At 71.9% G+C, this 18,137-nt stretch overlaps 1 protein-coding gene across 1 annotated transcript in view; it reads right to left on the reverse strand.

Annotated features, from left to right (window-relative positions):
* NOTCH1 (notch receptor 1) overlaps positions 1-18,137 on the reverse strand; it is a 35,580-nt gene that overhangs the window by 2,800 nt on the left and 14,643 nt on the right. The window contains 31 exon segments of the mRNA XM_062207261.1: positions 568-665; positions 778-925; positions 1,925-2,220; positions 2,641-2,806; positions 2,896-2,983; positions 3,103-3,319; positions 4,320-4,468; positions 5,883-6,317; positions 6,654-6,864; positions 6,867-7,022; positions 7,025-7,223; positions 7,868-7,980; positions 8,350-8,607; positions 8,687-8,819; positions 9,016-9,200; positions 9,285-9,438; positions 9,759-9,960; positions 10,997-11,225; positions 11,602-11,754; positions 11,935-12,054; positions 12,858-12,971; positions 13,115-13,260; positions 13,515-13,707; positions 14,080-14,190; positions 14,267-14,500; positions 14,737-14,850; positions 15,144-15,257; positions 15,386-15,571; positions 15,661-15,816; positions 16,881-17,114; positions 17,474-17,596. Coding sequence (XP_062063245.1) covers positions 568-665; positions 778-925; positions 1,925-2,220; positions 2,641-2,806; positions 2,896-2,983; positions 3,103-3,319; positions 4,320-4,468; positions 5,883-6,317; positions 6,654-6,864; positions 6,867-7,022; positions 7,025-7,223; positions 7,868-7,980; positions 8,350-8,607; positions 8,687-8,819; positions 9,016-9,200; positions 9,285-9,438; positions 9,759-9,960; positions 10,997-11,225; positions 11,602-11,754; positions 11,935-12,054; positions 12,858-12,971; positions 13,115-13,260; positions 13,515-13,707; positions 14,080-14,190; positions 14,267-14,500; positions 14,737-14,850; positions 15,144-15,257; positions 15,386-15,571; positions 15,661-15,816; positions 16,881-17,114; positions 17,474-17,596 — 5,435 coding nt within the window.

Raw genomic sequence — 18,137 nt, forward strand, 5'->3', positions numbered from 1 at the left:
GGCCGCCCCAGCGGGTCTTTAGGGGAGAAATACAAAAAACCGGAGAAACCCGTGTTCTAGACCACCAGGGCTCCGCCGCCCTGCCAGCAGCTAGGAACGGGCAGCAGCCCCCAGGAGGCACAGACGCAGGGGATCCCCAAGGCGCCGGGGGCGGGCGGGGGTGTCTCCAGGCAGCCCTGGCTTCTCAGCCCCGGGTCTCATCTGACCCACAGGGGACAGGCCGCACCTCCCCCAGGCTGCTGCCCGGACACAGGAGGCTCTCTGAGGCCTCCCCGGCCTGGAGCCAGTCCCTCTGAGTGTCTGGGCCTCTCCCACAGGGACAGCACCTCCCGCCACCTGCCACCTGCCCAAGGATGAAAGGACCCGGCTGGAACAGCCGAGGGCGGGTGCAGGCCAGGGGCAGGCGGAGGGGGCAGCTGAGAGCTGCCTGCCTCGTGGGGCATCGTGGCAGGTGGATGGTGAGCAGGGAGCCGCCCGCACGTCCACTGGCCCCAGGGCAGGAGGTGAGGTCAGGTGACCGCTGACAGCCCTGCACTCGGCCCGCCCCCACGTGCGCTCCCCGGGCACCTTGTGGTTCTGCATGTCCTTGTTGGCCCCGTTCTTCAATAGCACCACCGCGGCATCCACGTTGTTCACGGCGGCCGCCCAGTGCAGCGCCGACTTGCCTGGGGGGAGCCATGGCGGGGGTGGGTTGCAGGCCGAGCAGGCGGGGGTCCCGGCCCGGCCCGCCTCGCCCCATCCCCAGCAGGCGGGGGTCCTGGCTCCCCCTCAGCTTACCCAGGTCGTCCACGGCGTTGACGTCGGCGTGGGAGTTGATGAGGTCCTCCAGCATGCCCTCCACGGCCAGCCGGGCGGCCAGGATCAGCGGCGTGGTGCCGTCATGCATGCGGGCGTCCAGGTCTGTGGCTCGGTTCCGGATCAGGATCTAGGCGAAGAGCAAAGGGTTCAGGCAAGGGCCTGGCAATCTCATGGGGCGGGGGGGAAGGGCAGTGGCCTCCCGACACAGACCAGGCCCTCCCGAGGTCTGATGGGACACGGGGCAGCCACCCTCCACACCAAGAGCCCCTCGGTGATGGCGGGGACCCATCAAGACCACGTGAGGCCTCGTCCGATCCTCGCTATGACCCTGGCAGCCGGGTCTAAGCCAGCCAACTGGCGACCCCAGCTCACAGCACCCTAGCCGTGCTCGGAGCTGCCGGGCTACACTGCGGGCACCTGGACTCCCGGAGCACGGCAGCAGATCCCAGGCGTCCCGGGCGGGACGAGTGGTGGCCACTTGCTGGGAGCGACCTTTGGCACTGGCCAGGCTGCAGGTGCAAAAGCGGCCACCTGGGGAGGCCACTGGGGAGGCGCTCGCCAAACACAGGCACAGCAGCCGGCCCCAGGGCTCAACGTGCCTCCCTTCTTTCTGCTCATTCGAGTTTCTTATTTCCACGGAATGCCGACGCGTCACTGACGGACTTATCAAACATGGTGTCAGGGCCCCAGGTGTGCCCCCACCGGACCTGCTCCGGAGCTGCCTGGAGGCCTGGGCACAGGCCGCAGGGTCCCCAACGGGCGACGGGCAGAAGCCCCTGCCTCAGACGAGCCCTGGAGACACCAGGCATGCAAATCCTAAGTCCACGCTTGCTAGGAGAGGCCCGGGTGTGCGGCGGCCGAAGCCGCGCCTGTGGCCACAGCTGCGAGAGGGAGGCGGGGCCTCGAGAGGCTGCAGGGGGGGGGGGGGGCGGGACTGAGCTGAGCCTGCCTTGGGCCGCAGGCAAACGGCAGATGGGGCGCCTCCTTCAAAGGGCCACGGTGCAGGGTGCAGCCGCCGGCAGCTACGCCCGCCTACGGGACGCGGGGGTCAGGGCTCCCAGGGCCAAGCGAAAGCCGGCAGCCGCCCCAGGGTGTCCCCAAGGACACACACGCGCACCGCCCCCACCTGGAAGACGCCCTGGGCGTCGGCAGACACGGCCGCGTGCAGCGGGGTGCGTCCCATGTTGTCCTGGATGTTGGCGTCGGCGCTGGCCTCCAGCAGGCGCTTGGCGGCGTCAGAGCGGGAGTAGCGGGCGGCCAGGTGCAGGGCGGTCTCCCCGGTGCGGTCCGTCTGGTTGTGCAGGCTGGCGCCCTGGTAGATGAAGTCAGAGATCACGGCCGGCGCGTCCTCTTCCTCCTCGCTATTCCCCGTCTCCAGGCCCCCCCCACTGCAGGAGGCGATCATGAGGGGCGTGAAGCCATCTGCAGCCGGGGCAGAGACGGGCAGGGGCTCAGCTCGGCGTCGGGGGGCCGGTCCCCAGCCTCGGCTCCGGGCAGGGGCTCAGCTCGGCGTGGGGGGGCCGGTCCCCAGCCTCGGCTCCGGGCAGGGGCTCAGCTCAGCGTCGGGGGGCCGGTCCCCAGCCTCGGCTCCGGGCAGCAGGTGGAGACCCTGCTGTTCTCCCGACTCGAGACCCAGCCAGCAGACAGAGCGAGAGAGGTGCGGGCAGAAAACCCACACTGTAGTACCCGCAAGGCCGCGTTTCGGGGACAACTGAACTCCCAGGTGACAGACAGCAACCCCCAGACCACCCTGGACGGCGCCGCCCAGGGCTAAGGCTCCTGACCCCGAGCGCCCAGGGCCAGCGTGGCCGCAGGGCAGGCATGGGTGCTGGCCACACTCACCCGGGCCACGCACGTTGACGTCCATGCTGTCGGCGTCCACCTCGCCCTGGGGCGGCGTCGGGGCCATGGCGGACATGCGCAGGTCGGCGGCGTCCAGGTGCTGCTGGGTCCACTGCCGGTGGTCGGTCTGGTCATCCGGGTCGGGCAGCACTACCGGCTCCTCGAACTAAGGGAGGCGGGGCGGGCAGAGAGCCAGAGTCACGCCGGGCCGGGGGCCGGCCGCCGCCAGGGGAGGCCAGGCTCCGCGGGACTCACCCGGAACTTCTTGGTCTCCAGGTCCTCGTCCCCCCACTCGTTCTGGCTGTCGTCCATGAGGGCCCCGTCCGACGCGTTCTTCAGCGGCCTGCGGGCGAGGGGTCAGCGTGCAGGGCTGAGCCGGGTGCCCCGAGGGGGCGGCCGTGGGAAGCGCCCCCGCCCCGGGGCCTGGGGTCCCGCCTGCCCCCCAGCCCCTCCGCGACTCACTTGAGGCCCACGGAGTCCTCGCCGAGTGGCTCGCGCCGCTTCTTCTTGCTGGCCTCCGACACCTTGAAGCCCTCGGGGAACCAGAGCTGGCCATGCTGCCGCCGCCGCTTTCGGGAGAGCAGCACGCCGCAGCCGAGGAAGAAGAGCAAGACGAAGCCGGCCGCGGCCACGTACATGAGGTGCAGCTGCGAGGGCGGCGGCGGCTCCACGGTCTCACCTGCAGCAGGGGCCGCGGGCAGGCGCCCGGACGTGAGTGGCGGCCGGCTGGCTGTGCGGCCGGCGCCTCCTCGCCCGCGCGCCTCCATCCCGCCCCCCAAAATAAGGTCATTTTCCAGGCGATTAATCAGAATTGCAAACTATCGCTAAATTCTCGGCTCGCCAGCGGCCGTCTGGAGACGGTTTACTTTCTTCTCCTGTAAGGGAGAAGGGATTAGCCAACTTCACACCGCGGCTCCGGCATCGAGCTGCTAAGACAAAGGATTTAGGGGGATTTTCGAGATACAAACTTCAACACTTCACATGACACCGATCAATTCTTCCCTCTCCTCGCTGTTTTTTTTTTTTTAAAAAAAAGCTATAATGATTTTTGAAATAATACCCAACAAAGAAGAACCGGGGGGCAGGGTCGGGAGAGCTCAGGAGGGGGTGCACTCGCCAACGCTGTCACCCCAGGCAGGGAAGGCGTGGCCCCGCGAGATTCCAAAAAACTGCTTCCAGACGGGGGCCGGGCAGTGGCCCGAGCCGGCCTGGGGGGGGGGGCACTCACTCTGGGGGCGGGGCGGCGAGCGGGGGGGAGCACTCACTCTGGGGATGGGGCAGCGTGGGGGGGCACTCTGGGGGTGGGGCAGCGCGGGGGGGGCACTCACTCTGGGGGCGGAGCGGCGGCCCGAGTTGGGGGGGACATTCACTCTGGGGACGGGGCAGCGCGGGGGGGCACTCACTCTGGGGACGGGGCAGCGCGGGGGGGGCACTCACTCTGGGGGCGGGGCAGGGCGGCGAGCAGGGGGGGCACTCTGGGGGCAGGGCAGCGCGGGGGGGGCACTCACTCTGGGGACGGGGCAGCGCGGGGGGGCACTCACTCTGGGGGCGGGGCAGGGCGGCGAGGGGGGGGCACTCTGGGGGCAGGGCAGCGCGGGGGGGCACTCACTCTGGGGACGGGGCAGGGCGGCGAGCGGGGGGGCACTCTGGGGGCGGGGCAGCGTGGGGGGGGCACTCACTCTGCACGGCCTCGATCTTGTAGGGGATGCTGAGGCTGCCCAGCGAGGCCAGCGCGCCCAGGAAGGCGGCCACGTCCGTGGTGCTCTGGAAGCACTGCAGGGAGGACTGCACGCACTGCCGGTTGTCGATCTCCAGGTAGACGATGGACCTGCGGGCGCACCTGTCAGGGCCGCGCTCGGGGGACCGGCCCCGCGGCTGTCAAGGGCAGCCCAGGGCCCGCGCCTGCGACCTCAGGTGGACTGGCCTCGTGGCCGTCAAGGGCGGCCCAGGGCCCGCGACCTCAGGTGGACCGGCCCCGCAGCCGTCAAGGGCGGCCCAGGGCCCGCGACCTCAGGTGGACTGGCCGTCAAGGGCCACTCGGATAGCTGGTTCTCTCAGGACCGTGCCAAAACAGCAAAACCCAGACCAGCCGACACGCAGGGCCAGGCACGCCAAGGGTCGTCCAACCCTGGTCAGCGAGCAGCAGGACTGGGCAGGGGGCTGGAGGGGCCCTGCTGAGAGGCGTGGGCATGAGGGGCTCCGCCAGCCAGCGCTTCCAGCCCCTCTGATGGTTCTGTGCCCCCCACTGCCCAGGGTGCACCTCTCCCCCACTCAGCTCTCTCTCGCCTTCAAGACCTGGCCAGAGCACCTGTCCTGTGACACCCCAGGCCTACAAGGTGGACACAGTGGCTGGGTGGGCAGGGCCGGGGTGGACGTGGTGGCTGGGTGGACACAGTGGCTGGGTGGGCAGGGCCGGGTGGACGTGGTGGCTGGGTGGACACAGTGGCTGGGTGGGCAGGGCCGGGGTGGACACAGTGGCTGGGGACACAGTGGCTGAGTGGGCAGGGCCGGGGTGGACGTGGTGGCTGGGTGGACACAGTGGCTGGGTGGGCAGGGCCGGGGTGGACACAGTGGCTGGGGACACAGTGGCTGGGTGGGCAGGGCCGGGGTGGACACAGTGGCTGGGTGGGCAGGGCCGGGGTGGACGTGGTGGCTGGGTGGGCAGGGCCCGGGTGGACGTGGTGGCTGGGTGGACACAGTGGCTGGGTGGGCAGGGCCGGGGTGGACGTGGTGGCTGGGTGGACAGGGCCCGGGTGGACGTGGTGGCTGCGTGGACACAGTGGCTGAGTGGGCAGGGCCGGGGTGGACACAGTGGCTGGGTGGGCAGGGCCGGGGTGGACGTGGTGGCTGCGTGGACACAGTGGCTGGGTGGACAGGGCCCGGGTGGACGTGGTGGCTGGGTGGACAGGGCCCGGGTGGACGTGGTGGCTGCGTGGACACAGTGGCTGGGTGGGCAGGGCCGGGTGGACACAGTGGCTGGGTGGACAGGGCCCGGGTGGACGTGGTGGCTGGGTGGGCAGGGCCGGGGTGGACACAGTGGCTGGGGACACAGTGGCTGGGTGGGCACTGCAGTGGCCGGGGTGGACGCAGTGACCAGAGTGGACAGTGGCTAGGTGGTGTTCTTGGCCAGGGTGGGATCACCCGCTCAGCCCTGTCCCCAGCGCCTGGGGCAGAACCTGAACACCAGCCGTGGGCGGACGTGCTGCCCCCGGGGAGGGGTACGGGGAGGGGCGGACGCTCACCCGCGGACGTCCATGGGGTCCAGCTCCCTGCGGCGGCGCCCGCCCCCGGCGCCGGGCAGCAGCGAGGCCCGCACGCGTCCGAGCAGGCTGCCGGGCGCGGCCCAGCCGTCGGCGTCGGCGGCGCGCTTGACCGGGTGCTTGCGCAGCTCCTCCTCGCGGCCGTAGTAGGGGAAGATCATGTGCCGGCCCTGGGCGTCCCGCTTGAAGACCACGTTGGTGTGCAGCACGCGGCTGAGCTCCCGCAGGAAGTGGAAGGAGCTGTTGCGCAGGCGCTCGGGCGGCAGGAGCACCACGACCACCAGCGTGCCGGCCGCCAGGCGCTCGGGCACGTGTTCGGCGCAGTCCAGCCCGTCCCACTCGCACTCGGCGCTGTTGCAGCCCTGGTCGCAGTGCCCGTCGCTGAAGTGGTCCTGGCAGTACTGCTCGTACAGGGGGCTGCGGGAGGCGGCGCTCAGTCGGGCTGCTCCGGGCCGCCCTCCACCCGGCCCAGGCCCGCCCTCCAGCCCTGCCCCACCGGCCCCCCAGCCCCAGGCACCCCCCCATCAATCCAGTCCTCCACCCCGCCCTGGGCCCGCCCTCCAGCCCCGCCCCACCCTCCAGCCCCGCCCCAGGCCCCGCCCCTCACCCTGTCCTCCAGGGCCCCGCCCTCCAGCCAGCCCTGGCCCTGCCATCCCATGCTGCCCTGGTCCCCCCCTCCATCCAGCCCTCCACCCTGCCTGGGCCCCCCAGAGCCCTGCCCTCCATCCTGCCCCGCCCCAGGCCCCGCCTCACTTGCAGTGGCCCTCGGCGCGCTGGCAGTCGAAGCCGTCGAAGAGGCAGCCGGCGGAGCTGCACTGGCTGTCGCAGCGGCCGTCGCTGAAGTACTTCCAGCACTGCAGGGCCTGCGAGCAGTTCTTCCAGGGGTCGTCGAAGTTGAGCGAGCAGTCGCCGCCGTCCCAGCCGCACGCGTGGCTGTTGCACGCCAGGCTGCACACCTTGTTGCGGCGTCCTCGCGGCACTCGGGCAGCTCGCAGGCCTCCTCGACCTGCGGCGGGGGGATGTCGCGCCCCGCGCCGCCCCCGAAGCTGTAGTCCAGGATGTGGCACCGGAGCCCGTTGAACTTGGCCGGGCACAGGCAGCGGTAGAAGGGGCTCTCGGCCGTGGCTCGCAGCTGCCCTGGTTGTAGCAAGGGTTGCCGGCCAGGCAGGGGCTGCTGGCCGGGAACTGGCACTCGGGGCCGGTGAAGGGGCTCAGGCACAGGCAGGTGGGCCCGCGCGGGCCCGACACGCAGGTGCCGCCGTTGTGGCAGTGCAGGCTGCCGCAGGTGCGGGCGTCGTTCTCACACGTGGCGCCCTCGAAACCCTGCGGGAGACGTGCAGGCGGGGCGCTCAGCGGGGGCCGGCTCCCCGGACGCCACAAGACCCGGCCAGCCCCAGAGGGCGATGGCCCTCTCCATGGCGGAAAAACCCGGCGTGGACGGGGGTCTGGAGACAGTGGGGTGGGGGGTGGGGGGCGAGCGCCGAGGCCTGAACGCAGAGCTCCGTTAGCAACAAGGCATCCACGCCGGCCCGAAACAAACACCCGCAATCGGCCAGCATCCTATATGGGCACCGGTTCGAGTCCCGGCTGCTCCAATTCCAATCCAGCTCTCTGCTGCGGCCTGGGAAGGCAGTGGAGGATGACCCAGTCCTTGGGGCCCTGCACCCGTGTGGGAGACCTGGAGGAAGCTCCTGGCCCCTGTGGCCATCCCGGGGACTGAACCAGTGGGGACGGCAGATAGCCCTCCCTCCCCTCCCCACAACTCTTTCAAAGAAACACGCGAATCTTTAAAAAACAACGAAGTAAAAAAGACAGACAGCCAGCAAAACGGCAGAGGGGGCGACACAGACCTCACTGCCCGAAGCTTGGGGGACACAAACCAAGCGACCAGGGTCTCAGGGGAGACCTGAGCGCCCGCCCTGCTCCCGCCCCTGCAGACCCCGGGACTCGGCACGCCCCCCACCTACCGCCGGGCACTTGCAGATGAAGCCGCGGGCGGTGTTGGCGGCCACGGCGCAGGTGCCTCCGTTCCTGCAGGGCCTGCTCTTGCAGCCGTTGATAACGGACTCGCAGCGGCGCCCTGGGGGCGGCAGGGAAGCGGGGGGCTCGTGAGGGGCCGCCCCTGCCCGCCTGCCACGCACTGGCCCGGACGCCCACCGGTGTGGCCGCCCCTGCCCCCAGCCACACCCCAGCCTGGGCGCCCACTGGTGTGGCTGCCCCCTGCCCCCAGCCACGCCCCAGCCTGGGCGCCCACTGGTGTGGCCACCCCCTGCCCCCCAGCCACGCCCTGGCCCGGGCACCCACCGGTGTGGCCGCCCTGCCCACCCACTGCGCCCCGGCCGGGGCACCCACCGGTGTGGCCACCCCTGCCCCCAGCCACACCCCAGCCTGGGTGCCCACCGGTGTGGCCGCCCCTGCCCGCCCGCCGCGCCCCGGCCCAGGCACCCACCGGTGTGGCCAGCGCGGCACTCGCAGTGGAACCCGTTGACGCGCTGCACGCAGTTCTGGGTGCCGCGGGCGTCGCAGGGGTCGGACAGGCACTCGTTGACGTCGCCCTCGCAGCGCTCGCCCACGAAGCCGGGCGGGCAGCGGCAGCTGTAGCCGCCCACCTGGTCCACGCAGCTGCCGTTGTTGAAGCAGCGGGGGCTCCGCGTGGTGGGGTCCAGGGCGGGGCTGCAGTCGTCCACGTTGATCTCGCAGTGCAGGCCTGCAGGGCGCCGGGCGGTCAGGGCCGGGCCCGCGGGGCGCACGGGGGCGGGGCGGCCGGGCCGGGGGCGGGCACTCACCCTGGGTGCCCCGGGGGCAGGAGCACTTGTAGGTGTTGGTGAGGTCGATGCAGGTGCCCCCGTGCTGGCAGGGCTGGGACAGACACTCGTTGACCTCCAGGGAGCAGTTGGTGCCATGGTAACCAGCTGCGCACTGTGCGGGCAGAACGGGGGGGCGGCGCTCAGCACCCTCACCCGACAGACCTGGGGCCCCCAGGCGGGGCCTCTGCAAGCTGAGGGGCGGGGGCCGGACCCCCGGGACGGCGTCGGGACACAATGTGGGGGCACGGAACCCCCGTGCCAGCCCTCGGCCTCCAGGCCGTCCCCCCGCGGACCCGGCCGGGCCCCACCTTGCAGGAGTAACCGCCCAGGTAGTCGACGCAGGTGGCGCCGTTCTGGCAGGGGTTGGGCGAGCATTCGTCCACCTCGTCCTCGCAGTAGCTGCCCGTGTAGCCGGCCTGGCAGCGGCAGCGGTGCGTGTCGCCCGCGTCCACGCAGAGGCCCCCGTGCTGGCACAGCTGGGCCACGTCGATGCCTGCGGGGACGGCACGGCGGGCAGGTGAGGCCGGGCCCCGCGCCGGCGGCAGAGCCCCAGCACGCGCCGGGCGTCGGGCGTTACCTCGCTTGTGCGCGGCCACCTCGCAGGACACGCTGGGCACGTCGCAGTGCAGGCCGGTCCAGCCGCTGTGGCACTCGCAGTGGTAGCGTGTGCTGGTCTGCCAGCACCTGCCGCCGTTCCTGCAGGGCGAGGACTCGCACCAGCGCACGAGGCTCTGTGGACGGCAGGGGGTCAGCCGCGGGCGGCGGGGGTCAGCCATGGGCAGCAGGGGTCAGCCGCGCCCGCCGCAAACCCAGACAGTGAAGCCTCTCGTCGGCAACGCCCACTGGGAGCCGTCCACGTGAAGATGGACAGGCGGTAATCCCGCCCTGTTCCACGAGGGGCCCTATCACGGCCACCCATATCCCGCCGACGGCATTCCCGCCCAGGCTCCAGAAACCTGGGCGGTGTCTCCTGCCTCTGCCTCTGGCTCCTCCCACAGCTGTACGGGCTGGGGCGGGCCGGCAGCCGAGACGACCCAGCGCCCGCCCTCACCTGGCAGTTGAGGCCGGTGTAGCCCTGGGGGCAGGTGCACTTGTAGGTGCCGTAGCCGTCCTGGCAGGTGCCACCGTGCAGGCAGGGCCGCGAGTCGCACTCGTTGACGTCATGCTGGCAGTAGCTGCCGGTGAAGCCGGCCGGGCACAGGCAGGTGAAGGAGTCAATGCCGTCCACGCAGGTGCCGCCGTTGAAACAGGAGCTGGGGGTGGCAGGCAGCGGGCAGCAGGCTCAGGGTGGGGGTCCCCGCTCAGGGTGGGGGTCCCCGCTCAGGGGGCTCCTCCAAGCCAGCGTCCTCCCTTCAACTCGAGCCATCGGGGCCCGTCGGCCAGGAGAGGCCGGAAGCAGCCTGGCTGACCACAGGGAGGCCGCAGACCCTCACTGCTCAGCCCGTCTCCCTGCAGACGGGGGCTTCGCCACACACCCAGGGACGCAAGGGTTAAAGGAGGATGCAGGAGAGCCCAGGGCACAGGACCAGGGGCGGCACTGGCCGGAGTGCAACGCCGAGTTTCCTGGCGGCCACGGCAAGGAGGCAAACGAGACCATGACAAAGTGCTCGCCTGCCGGGGCGTGGGACACACCAGCTCTGCTGAGTTCTCCTGCGTTTGCTCTCATTGTATTTGAAAGGCAGAGAAGCAGAGAAAGGCGAGACAGGCGTGCAGAACCCACCCGTCTCCCACGTGCGTGGCAGGGGCCCGGGGAGCTGAACCATCACTGCGGCCCCCCGGGACCGGCATGGGCAGAGAGCTGGACAGGAAGTGGGCATGGCCAGGACCACCCCAAGCTTCCCAGCCCCAAGCACCTGCAGGCTGAACCCCCTGGGCCAGGGCAGCAGGTCAGGAGCCGCCCCCAGGAGGGACGCCACACTGCAAGGGCCTGGACTGGCTCTCGGCCCGCAGCCCCCGGCTCCTGGCCCCTGACCTCCAGCCCCTGGCCCCCGGCCTCTGGCCCCCAGCTCCCGGCCCCAGACCTCCAGCCCCCGGCCCCCGGCCCCTGGCCCCCAGCTCCCGGCCCCAGACCTCCAGCCCCCGGCCCCTGGCTCCCGGCCCCCAGCTCCCAGCCCACAGCCCCCGGCCCCCAGCTCCCGGCTCCTGGCCCCTGACCTTCAGCCCCCGGCTCCCGGCCCCCAGCCTCCGGCCCCTGGCCCCCTGCCCCTGGCTCCCAGCCCCTGACCTCCAGCCTCCAGCCCCTGGCTCCCGGCCCCCGGCCCCCGGCCCCCGGCCCCCAGCCCCGCGCACCTCTCCGTGCAGTCCGGGATGTTGATCTCGCAGTGGATCCCGTTGAAGCCGGGCGGGCAGGTGCAGGTGTAGCCGCTCACGCAGTCGGTGCAGTTGGCGCCGTGGCGGCAGGGGTTGCTGGCGCACTCGTTCACGTCCTCCTCGCAGAAGGCGCCCTGGAAGCCGGGCAGGCAGTCGCAGAAGGCGGCGTTCACGCCGTCCGTGCAGGAGCCGCCATTGTGACACGGGTCTGCGAGGGGCGGAAGGCCAGGCCTGAGTGGGCGCGTCGCTGCGGCTGACGGCCGGCCCCCCGGAGCCCCCACCCACGGCCCGCCTCGTGCGTGGGGTCTGCCTCCCCACGGGGCTCCAAGGAGAGCCCAAGAGACGGACGGAGCATTCTGCCGCCGCCTTGGGGAGCCACACAGAACCGTGGCTCCCCCAGAGCGGAGCTGTAGGCGGCCCAGCTGGCCGCCGGCTCCTCGGCCTCCCAGAACCACCTGGGCCAGCCTGGGGGAGCCTGCGGGAGCCCCGGCTGACCTGGGCCCCGTACCGCCCACATCAGCACAGCAGGCGGAGGCCGACGGCCGGCACCAGCCAGACGCCCCGTCCTGCCCGGGGCCACTCACTCGGCCAGCAGTCGTCGATGTCGGTCTCGCAGCTGCGCCCTGTGTAGCCAGGCCGGCACAGGCAGTGGTAGCCGCCGTGGGTGTTCTGGCAGGAGGCGCCGTGGCGGCACGGGCTCTTGACACACTCGTTGATGTCGATCTCGCAGGTCTGCCCTGCGGGGGAGGGGCCCAGGCCGCTCAGGCACCTGCAGCCGCCACTCGCCGGGCCACGCCTCGCCTCCACCCGCCCAGCCGTGGGGTCAGGGGAGCTGGGGACGGGAAGGGTCCTGCCCTGCAGGCTGCTGCCCGGGACCTCCCACTGTCCACTGCGGGTCCCTCGGGGGCCAGCCTCACCCTGCCAGCCCGGGGGGCAGACGCAGGAAAAGCTCTCGTAGTCCTCGGATTCCTGGCACTCGCCGCCATTTCTACAGGGGCCGGGGGCACAGGGGGCCAGGATCGCCTCGCACGTGGCTCCTACGGGGAGGGGGACGCACGGTGAAGCCTTGACCCTGCCAGCGCCCCGGGCCGGCACCCGTGGGAGAAGTGGGACCCTGCGCTGGGGAGACAGCTGGGCAGAGATGGACGGGGCCGCAGGCCCAGGCCCCTGGCCGCTGCACACAGCCCTGACTTCCTGTTTACGGGCGCGGGGCTGGCGTCCCCCGCTATCTCCCGCGTCCCCGCTATCGCTTCCCAGGGCCTTTCTTCCTATCGGTTTCCAGGGCGACCCGGGCAGGCAGGAACTGGGCCAGCGTTTCCGACAATTGTGCAAGGGAAGTGGGGAGCGGGCAGACAGGAAGCGGTCAGCACAGCCCGCACCTCCCGCCTGGCCCCGAGGCAGGCGGCGGCCAGGGCCTCAGGGGCGCCCCGTGCGGTGTGGGGGGGCGAGACCCAGCCCCTGCCTCCGGTCACGGAGAACGCCCGCGGCCACGGCGCTGTCCTGGGAACCCTGGGCCCCGGCCCGGGGGCCTCCGACTCCGCAGGTCCTCGGCCCCGTGGCTGCAGGGACGGCAGGGGCTGGGACCCCTCCTCTGCTCCTCGGGCCCCTCACACAGGGAGCACCCCTGTCAAAAGGACCCCTCAGGCCGGCTCCCGGGGGAGGGCACAGCTCTCAGCCCGGTGTTCCGTGCCTCCGCTAACCTGGAGCCCCTCCCCCAGGCGCGGGCCCACATTTGGGCAGCCAGCAGCGGGCTTACAGAGACTCCTTGCAGAACCTTCTGGAACACCTGCTGAGACCCACTGAGCCGGGCCCCGGCCCCGCCCGGCCACGCCCGGCTCACCTGTGTAGGGCAGCAGGCAGTTGCACTTGTACCCGGCCACGTCGTCCATGCAGGTGCCCTGGTTCAGACAAGGGTTGGACGCACACTCGTTGATGTTGGTCTGGCAGTTGGAGCCTGCAGGGGTGGACGGCGGTCAGCACGTGGGCCGCTGCAGGAGCCCAGGGTCTGCTCCACGGGCCCCCAGCCCCCTCGTGTCCCGAGCAGAGGCCAGGGTCCCCGGGGGGAGAGGCCGTGGGAGCTGGGCGCGGCCGGCTCACCGCTGAAGCCTTCGCGGCAGGTGCACACGTAGCCGCCCGTCATGTCGCGGCAGCTGCCACCGTTGACACAGGGGTTGGACTCGCACTCGTTGTTGTTGGCGTCGCAGTTCGTGCCACCCCAGCCGGGGGCACAGTCGCACGTGTACCTGCGAGGCGGCCACACGGCGGGTCGGACGTGGGCCTGGCTGTGGGCTGTCAGCAGCCCAGAGTCGGGGCCTCTGGACCCGCAGCCGAGGCTGTGCCAGACCTGGGAGAGCACAGGGCCGGCGCCACGGCTGGGGGTCCTCCCCTCCTCCCCCACTGTGGACCCTGGGCAAAGACGAGGGGGCCCTGCCGGTTCCGACGGTGCCCCGCAGGCCGGGACCCACGGTGTCTCAAGCCCACTCTGGCCCGGCCGTACCCGTTGAGGCCGTCCCTGCAGACCCCGTGGACGCAGGGGTCACTGCTGCACTCGTTGACCTCGGACAGGCACGTGGGCCCGTGGTAGCCCTCGGGGCAGCGGCAGCTGAAGCTGTTGACGCCGTCCTCACAGGTGCCCCCGTTGTGGCACGGGCCGCCGGCACACTCGTCAATGTCCACGTTGCACAGGCTGCCTGCGGGCAGGGGCGGGGCTCAGACCTCCCTCGTGGTGGGGGGCAGCCACGCCCCCGCTTCCCCGTGGGTCAACCCAGGACAGCGTACTGCCCCTGCGCACTTCCCAGGTGGCCACAGCCCCGGCCGGCCTGGCGCCGCCCACACCCAGGCTGCCTGGTGGGTGCCTGTGGTCCAGAGAGGCCGCGGGCAGAGATGGATACGCAGCCGGGGGCCTGGCCTGCCCACAGCCTGCGTCCTCACCACCTGCCAGGCCCAGCCCGGGCTGGAGGGATGGCCGGGACAACAGACACACGGGGGCCAGCCCGGCCCACCCAGGCACTCTGCTGCGGCTGGCTCGGGCCTCTGCCACCTGGCCCTCGGGCCCCACTCACCTGTATAGCCCGGCTCGCACGCACACTCGTAGCCGTCAATCTTGTCCAGACAGGTGCCGGAGTCGCAGGGGTTGCTGGCACAGTCGTCCAGGTTGATCTCGCAGTTGGGGCCTGGGAGAGAGGCGGGGCCGTCAGTCCCAAGCCCCGCCCCCGCCGGCGCCCCGCCCCCGCCGGCCCGGCCGGGCACCTGTGGTCCCCTTGAGGCAGAGGCAGAGGTAGGCGTTGTCACGGTCCTGGCAGGTGGCCCCGTGGCGGCAGGGCTGGCTGTAGCACTCGTTGATGTTGGTCTCACAGTGGTGGCCGGTGTAGCCGGGCCGGCAGACGCAGGTGAAGGTGGCGACGCCGTCCTTGCAGGAGCCGTAGTGACAGGGGTCAGGGACGCACTCGTCAATGTCCACCTCGCAGTGCGTCCCCGTGTAGCCTGCGTGGCGGGAGGGGTGGGCACGGGAGGGCTTGGGACGCTGCCAGCCAGGCCGGGCCAGCGCAGCCCCGGGGAGGAAGGCAGGAGTGTGGGGCGGGGGGTGGGGGACAGGGGAGGAAGGCAGGAGTGCGGGGCGGGGGGTGGGGGGTGGGGGACGGGGCGCCCCCCCCCCCCCCGTCGGAGCAGAGCACGCTCCAGCCCGGGCGTGCCCAGGTGTGCCGCGGCGGGCCCCGCACCTTCGGCGCACACGCAGGTGTAGGTGTTGGGCCCGTCCAGGCACTTGGCGCCGTTCTCGCAGGGCGTGCTAGCGCACTCGTCCACGTCGTACTGGCACAGGTGCCCGCTGAAGCCTGCGGCCGGGCAGCGGCACCTTCAGTGCTGGCTCCGCCCACGGCCCACCGCCGAGTCCTCTCCAAACCACTCCCGCCTGCCCGAGCGGTCTGAGGCTGCTCACGGCCATCTCGGGAGGAGGCTCGAGGCCGACCCCGGGTGTCCTGCCCTGGACGTCCCGCCCCCACCTGCGGTCCCTCCCCCCCACCCCCTCCCCCCCAGGCCTCACCGGTGGGACACTCGCACAGGAACCCGTGTCCATCTCGGGAGGAGGCTCGAGGCCCCGCCCCCAGAGCCCCGCCCCAGGCCTCACCGGTGGGACACTCGCACAGGAAGTCGTTGGTCTTGTCCAGACAGCGGCCGTTGTGCAGGCAGGGGCTGCTGGCACACTCGTCCGTGTTCACCTCGCAGTGCACGCCCTCATAGCCTGTGGCGGGGACGGAGGCGGTCAGCCTGGGGGCTCCCCCACACCCCCGTAGGCCGGACGCCCGCCGGCCCCGGCGCCCCCCCCAGCCGCCGCCGCCGCCGCCCCGCCGCCCCCCGCCCCCCACGCACCCGGCATGCAGATGCACTGGAACTCCCCGATCTGGTCCAGGCAGGTGGCGTCGTTCTGGCAGGGGCTGGAGACGCACTCGTTCACGTCCATCTCGCAGCGCGGGCCCGTGTAGCCCTGCAGGCACTGGCACTCGAAGGACCCCAGGGTGTTCAGGCACTTGCCCGCGTGCTCGCAGGGGTTGGCACCTGGCGGGGGGGGGGGCAGGTCAGGGGCCGCTGTGTGCGCCAGGGCCTCGGTTCGGGCGCCCTGGGACCCCCCCGCCCCCCGCACCTACCCAGGGCGCACTCGTCCACGTCCTGGCTGCAGGCCGGCCCCGTGTAGCCCGAGGGGCAGGTGCAGATGGCCTTGCCGTTCACGGGGTTCGTGTCGCAGTTGGAGCCCTCGTTGCAGGGGTTGCTGATACACGCGTCATTGAGGTGGCACAGCAGGCCTGGGGGACAGGGTGGACAGCGGTCACCCCCCGACACCCGGGAGACAGGGTGGACGGCGGTCACCCCCCGACACCCGGGAGACAGGGCGGACGGCGGTCACCCCCTGACACCCGGGGGACAGGGCGGACGGCGGTCACCCCAGCTGACACCCGGGAGACAGGGCAGATGGCGGTCACCCACCCTCGACAGCCGGGGGACGGGGCAGACGGCGGTCACCCACCCTCGACAGCTGGGGGACGGGGCGGACGGCGGTCACCCACCCTCGACAGCTGGGGGACGGGGCGGACGGCGGTCACCCACCCTCGACAGCCGGGGGACAGGGCAGACAGCGGTCACCCCAGCTGACACCCGGGGGACAGGGCAGACGGCGGTCACCCACCCTCGACAGCCGGGGGACGGGGCGGACGGCGGTCACCCCCCGACACCCGGGAGACAGGGTGGACAGCGGTTACCCCCCGACACCCGGGAGACAGGGTGGACGGCGGTCACCCCCCGACACCCGGGGGACAGGGCAGACAGTGGTCACCCCAGCTGACACCCGGGAGACAGGGCAGATGGCGGTCACCCACCCTCGACAGCCGGGGGATGGGGCGGATGGCGGTCACCCACCCTCGACAGCCAGGGGACAGGGCGGACGGCGGTCACCCCAGCTGACACCCGGGGGACAGGGCGGACGGCGGTCACCCACCCTCGACTCCTGGGGGACAGGGCGGACGGCAGTCACCCCAGCCGACAGCCGGGGAACAGGGCGGATGGCGGTCACCCCAGCCGACAGCCGGGGGACAGGGCAGACAGCGGTCACCCCAGCTGACACCCGGGAGACAGGGCAGACGGCGGTCACCCACCCTCGACAGCCGGGGGACGGGGCGGACGGCGGTCACCCCAGCCGACAGCCGGGGAACAGGGCGGACGGCGGTCACCCCAGCCGACAGCCGGGGGACAGGGTGGATGGCGGTCACCCCCGACACCCCGAGGAGCCTCCCCCCAGGCCCTCCCTCCGACCCTCGGGTTCTTCCGGCCCCTGTGGTCCCGCCCGCCTCGCTCATGCTGGCCCTGCACCCACCCGTGCGGCCGTGCGGACACTCGCAGTAGAAGGAAGCCACGCGGTCGTGGCACGTGGCGCCGTGGAAGCAAGCGGCGCTGGCGCAGTCGTCGATGTTCTCGCTGCAGTCCTCGCCGGTCCAGCCGTTGACGCACACGCAGCTGTAGCCGCCGTGGCTGTTGTGGCAGGTGCCGCCGTTCTGGCAGGCGTTGGGCATGAGCTGGCACTCGTCCACGTCCTCCGTGCAGTACTGGCCTGCAGGGCGGGGGCAGGTGACCGTCTGCGGGGCGCTGCCTCACCCTGAGCTCCCTGCCCACCAGGTGCAGACCTTCGGTGCCACCCCCTCCAGGAAGCCCTCCTGGGCTGGCCCCACCCCGGCCAGCCTCACAGCTCCTTCCTGTGCCCAGCACACGGGGGCTCGTCTTGCCGCGGTGCAGCGTCGGCTGCCGCCCTTGCCTGCATCCCCCAGGGAGGGGCCCCGGGGCGGGTTCGGCTGCAATGCTGTGCTAAAGGATGGGGTGGTCCAGCGCCGGGCACTCGATGCTGGGCCCATGGGGCCGAGCGAGCGGGGCGCCCAGGCTGGCTGAGGGCGGGGGCCGCCTCCCGCGGCGCACCTGTCCACTCCGGCGGGCAGCGGCAGTTGTAGGTGTTCACGCCGTCCACGCAGGCGCCCCCGTTCTTGCAGTTGTTGGCGGGGCAGTCGTCGACGTTCTCCTCGCAGTTCTGCCCGGTGAAGCCTGCGCAGGGCAGCCGGGGCCGCGTCAGCCTCGGCCCGGGCCCCTGCTCCTCACCCTTCCAGCGCCTGTGGCCAGGCTGCGCCCCAGGGACCACAGGTGATGGCTCTCGTGGGAAGACCACCGCGAGACGGCTGGCAGCCACACAGGGCATTCACGAACACCGGGTTCTGGAAGGTTCTGTGGCAACCCCCCCCAAACAAGTCCCCAGTGGTGCCCAACGGGGCGCCGTCCATGGCAACCCCGTCTTCCGGGGCTGACGCTGCGGTCTGCGAGGGGGTCTCCAGGCTGTGAGCCCCTGGCCAGCAGCTCCAGGGAGGGCAGGGGCGCAGCCTTGGGCTCCCGGCACGGCCCTGGCACAAGGCGGTTACGCATTAATCCGCTCACCCTCCCCGGTTCAATCATCAACCCAGAAAGGCGTCTGGCAACAGCCAAACCTGCGGCCGGTTACTGATTAAGGCCCCTCCCAGGGCACCTGTGAGCCCCACCTGCCCCGCCCCCACTCCCAGGGCCCCACCCAGCGGCCCCCGTCACCACACTGCAG

The sequence above is a fragment of the Lepus europaeus genome, chromosome 12 (genome assembly GCF_033115175.1).
Source record: "Lepus europaeus isolate LE1 chromosome 12, mLepTim1.pri, whole genome shotgun sequence".
Lineage (NCBI taxonomy): Eukaryota > Metazoa > Chordata > Mammalia > Lagomorpha > Leporidae > Lepus > Lepus europaeus.